We start from the raw sequence: 3,729 nt of genomic DNA on the forward strand, positions 1-3,729 counted from the left end.
CTCCTCAAAAGGATAAGACAGTTTCTAGGGCAGAATCCTAACTACTGATCCTGGCACAGGTGGCTATGAAAGGGTTAACGTGGGGGCAAAGTTGGCTCACTTGGAACACGGTGCGTTTGGATGTTCTACAAGTCTACCACAGGCCTGACCTGTAACGCCAGAGTTGTTTCCTTCCCCCTCTCTTTATCCTCAGTGGTCCCTCATTAGACTTGGGGTTACCAGAAATAGTTAACATGAAGAGCTTTAATGGGAATCTGACAACCTGGGCTGCAACCCAGGCTCTGTCACTAACTTAACCTTGGACACATCTCAAATAAACAAAAAAAACAAAAACAGAAAAAAGAAATTTGATATATCTGTTGGGCACTTATACAGTACAGGCCTCTCTGCCCCATCCCTGCATTCACCCTGAGTCCTTTATCTCCCTTTCTCCCCTTATCTGGCCCCGCTTTTCAAATTGCTTCGGATCTGAGAAAAGAAAAGTGCAGTCAAACTTTGCATCTGAACTCTCAGTCAGTGTCAGAATCTGACCACCAGAGGGCAGGGTTGATCTTTTTATAAATCCACCGTCTTTCTAAAGTCCTCTGGAGCACCTCCAAGCCCCACAAAGCCCTCTCACTCCCCAGATCTTGTCAATGAAGAAATGGTGCCAGGATCTCTGAGGAATAGAACAAAATCCCGTTAAGAAGAACATGAATCACCTCGACAATTGAGGTTTGGCACGGCCAAACTCCTGCAAAACAACCAGCAAATACGATTCCCTAAAGCCCTTCCTCCAGTCAGGGTAGTGTTTTCCTTGCACTGCCCCTCCCGACCTGGCAGAGGAGGGGCCCCTTGGGTTAGAGTTGGGTTTTTTTTTTTTTAAAGGAAGAATTGACAGCTGGGGGAGAGGGTGAAAGAAAGAGAGGAAGGAGCCCAAAGGAAAGAGGAGAGCTGATCAGGGTAACTTTCCAAAGGAGATGTATTACAGAACACTGCCCTGAAAAAAGGGACTCCAGGAAAGAGGGAAAAAAGCCCAGTACCACGTAGAATGAGAGGATTTGCAAAGTATTTTCAAATGGGATCTGCTTTTCCTGTGCCTGTTTAAAACATTAAAATTGTGCTGAATATGAGGCTGAGTTTGCTAGTCCCTCCCTCCCCCCATCCCCAGCCAAAGACGTCATGGGAGGGAGGTATAAAATTTCAGCAGAGAGAAATAGAGAAAGCAGTGTGTGTGTATGTGTGTGTGTGAGAGAGAGAGGGAGAGGGAGAGGAAGAGGGAGAGAGGAGGGGAGAGGAGAGAGGAAAAGAGAGAGAGAGAGAGAGAAAGGAGAGATCACAGGCAAGAGGGACGTAGAAGCGAGCAAAAAGCAAGAGGTAGGGGAAGAAAATGAGAAAGAACGAATAACATTCAAGAAGCAGGAGTACAGTGAACTGACTTGTTTTATTTTATTTTTATGTTTTTTTCTTTTTCTTTTTCTTTTCCTTTTCTTTTTTTTTAAAGTGAAGCAGTGAAAAGAAGCAATGACCAAGGGAGAAGAGAAGCTAAGGTCCTGGTGACCCCGGGCGTCCAAGTGGATTATTGGGGCAAAACTGGAGGGGAGGCAGCAACCAGGTGCCTAGTCCTTCTCATTACACGTAATTCCAAATCAGCAGCCAATGAAGACGAGAGGCAGCGGGTGACAAAAATAATTTCAAAAGCCCTCGAGGAAATGTAAACCAAGGGGAAAGTATGAATGGTGTGTCTGAAAGACAAGTGTGCCCAGCGCTTCCCTCTGTCCCTAGCTGGGGACGGTGGCCCGGCCCAGCCCAGCCCTGCCACCGGCCACCTACTTACTGCTGATCTGATTTTTTTTCTTCTCTTCTTTCTTATTTTGGGCTATCCAAGGATACTGAATTTGGAAACTAAACATTGTTCTCTTAGCCTCTCTTCAAAAAACACCAACTTTTGTCCCTCGTTGTCAAAGTAATATTTTGTGATCTTAGATATCAGTTCTATTTATTATTACTTTTTTCTACCTAAGGAAAACGCCAACATTCTCCCCACTTTCCCCTCCAAGCCTCCCCCACCCCACCCCAAACCTTCCTTACTTCCCTTGCTACCCCTACTTGGTGCTCTTCACCTGGTTTGCCTGGAATCACAGCTCAGCGGAACCTGTTTAGACACATGGAGAAGGATCCCAACTTTGCAAGGCACAGAGCCTGCTTCTTCTTCCTAAGCTTTGCCAACGCTTCCTGGAAGTCCTGAATCTCTTGCAGTGCAGTGAGTTCATGCACCTTCTTGCCAAGCCTCAGTCTTCGGGATCTGGGAAGGCTGCGTCGAAAGCTCTGCCTGCTTTTCCTAACTCCTTTTGCATAGCTCCTGGTCTCCTTTGCCAGGCCCAGCTGCTCCCCTGGTCCCCTTTCCCCTGTTTCGCACATGAAGATGCACTTGCAAAGGGCTCTGGTGGTCCTTTCACTGCTGAACTTTGCCACAGTCAGTCTCTCTCTCTCCACTTGTACCACCTTGGACTTTGGGCACATCAAGAAAAAGCGAGTGGAAGCCATTAGGGGACAGATCTTAAGCAAGCTGCGGCTCACCAGCCCCCCTGAGGCATCGACGTTGGCCCATGTGCCCTACCACATCCTAGCCCTATATAACAGCACCCGGGAGATGCTGGAGGAGATGCAGGAGGAGAAAGAGGAAAGCTGCACTCAGGAAAACACTGAGTCGGAATACTATGCCAAAGAAATCCATAAGTTCGACATGATCCAGGGTCTTGCAGAGCACAGTAAGTCCCAGCTCTCGGTTGAGCGTCACCTTGGGAGGGTCCCAACTTGAGCAAAGAGACTTGGAGAGACAGTCCAGGGCTCAACTAAAGAGCCAGCTACCCCTAGGTTTTCTGAGCACCCAAGGCTCAGCAGGGACTGGGAGGGCACCAGGACAATTCTGGGCTGTGTTGATTGCTTCTCCTTGAAACCCAGCAACCTCGTGCCAAGGATACAACCCCATCCAGTTAAAATCCTTGACAGTTGTTCATTTGGGGGGGCATTGCACTGCCTGTGGAACATGTATACTCACATCTATAGGGTGATATGGGTAACCGCAAGCATATGTGTCCTATGAAAAAAAAAAAAAAAAAGGCAGAATGGGCCAGAGGAGAAAGCGTAGTTCCATGAGTCTGAGACCTGGATCTTTTCCCTGGTTTTCTAGAGCTGCTTGTGACACGTCTCTCTTTTAGTTTTTCCAATCATTCTTTGGGGGAAATGATATTTTTTATGGAATAAGGTTGGTAACAACCCTTTTCAAAGATGATAGCTTTCCCCAACACGCTGCAATAAGCAGGTCCCATGTGCTGGATTTATGTGGGTGTGTACATGTATGTCCAACTGTGCTTCCTACATAGCTCCCACCCAACTCCCCACTCCCTCCCAGGGAGTCTCCGACTTCAAATGTTCACAGATCTGAGGGTGCTGTCTGTGGAGCACACACCCACTCTAAAGAGATGAGAGGAGGATTGATGGGTGCGAAATGGGTGTCTGTTGGAGGAAAGCAGGCCTGTTTTTCATTATTTATGTCGATGAGATGCTTTGGTCTTTTCATGTATATAATGGTACGGCAGACCTCGATGTGGGTGGGATGTGTGTGTGTGTGTGTGTGTGTGTGTGTGTGTGTGTGTGTGTCTTTTTATTGCCAGTGTGCTAGAAACCAGGGGTCATCTGTATTTTTGATGCCTTTGTGTGTGTGTGTGTGTGTGTGTGTGTGTGTGT

The 3,729-nt window shown here is 47.4% G+C and overlaps 1 protein-coding gene across 1 annotated transcript; it reads left to right on the forward strand.

Moving 5' to 3' along the window:
* Positions 1 to 1,274: 1,274 nt before the first annotated feature.
* TGFB3 (transforming growth factor beta 3) lies at positions 1,275 to 2,800 on the forward strand. The gene has a single exon (XM_027844707.1). It carries the CDS (start codon positions 2,399 to 2,401, stop codon positions 2,798 to 2,800), a length of 402 nt encoding a protein of 133 aa, XP_027700508.1. The 5' UTR covers positions 1,275 to 2,398.
* Positions 2,801 to 3,729: the final 929 nt, after the last annotated feature.

Source organism: Vombatus ursinus, unplaced genomic scaffold (genome assembly GCF_900497805.2).
Source record: "Vombatus ursinus unplaced genomic scaffold, bare-nosed wombat genome assembly UNPS02014945.1, whole genome shotgun sequence".
NCBI classification, from domain to species: domain Eukaryota; kingdom Metazoa; phylum Chordata; class Mammalia; order Diprotodontia; family Vombatidae; genus Vombatus; species Vombatus ursinus.

Bases quoted from the DNA above. Each gene is read 5' to 3' on its own strand.
- TGFB3 (XM_027844707.1), top strand. From the start codon at position 2,399: ATGAAGATGCACTTGCAAAGGGCTCTGGTGGTCCTTTCACTGCTGAAC.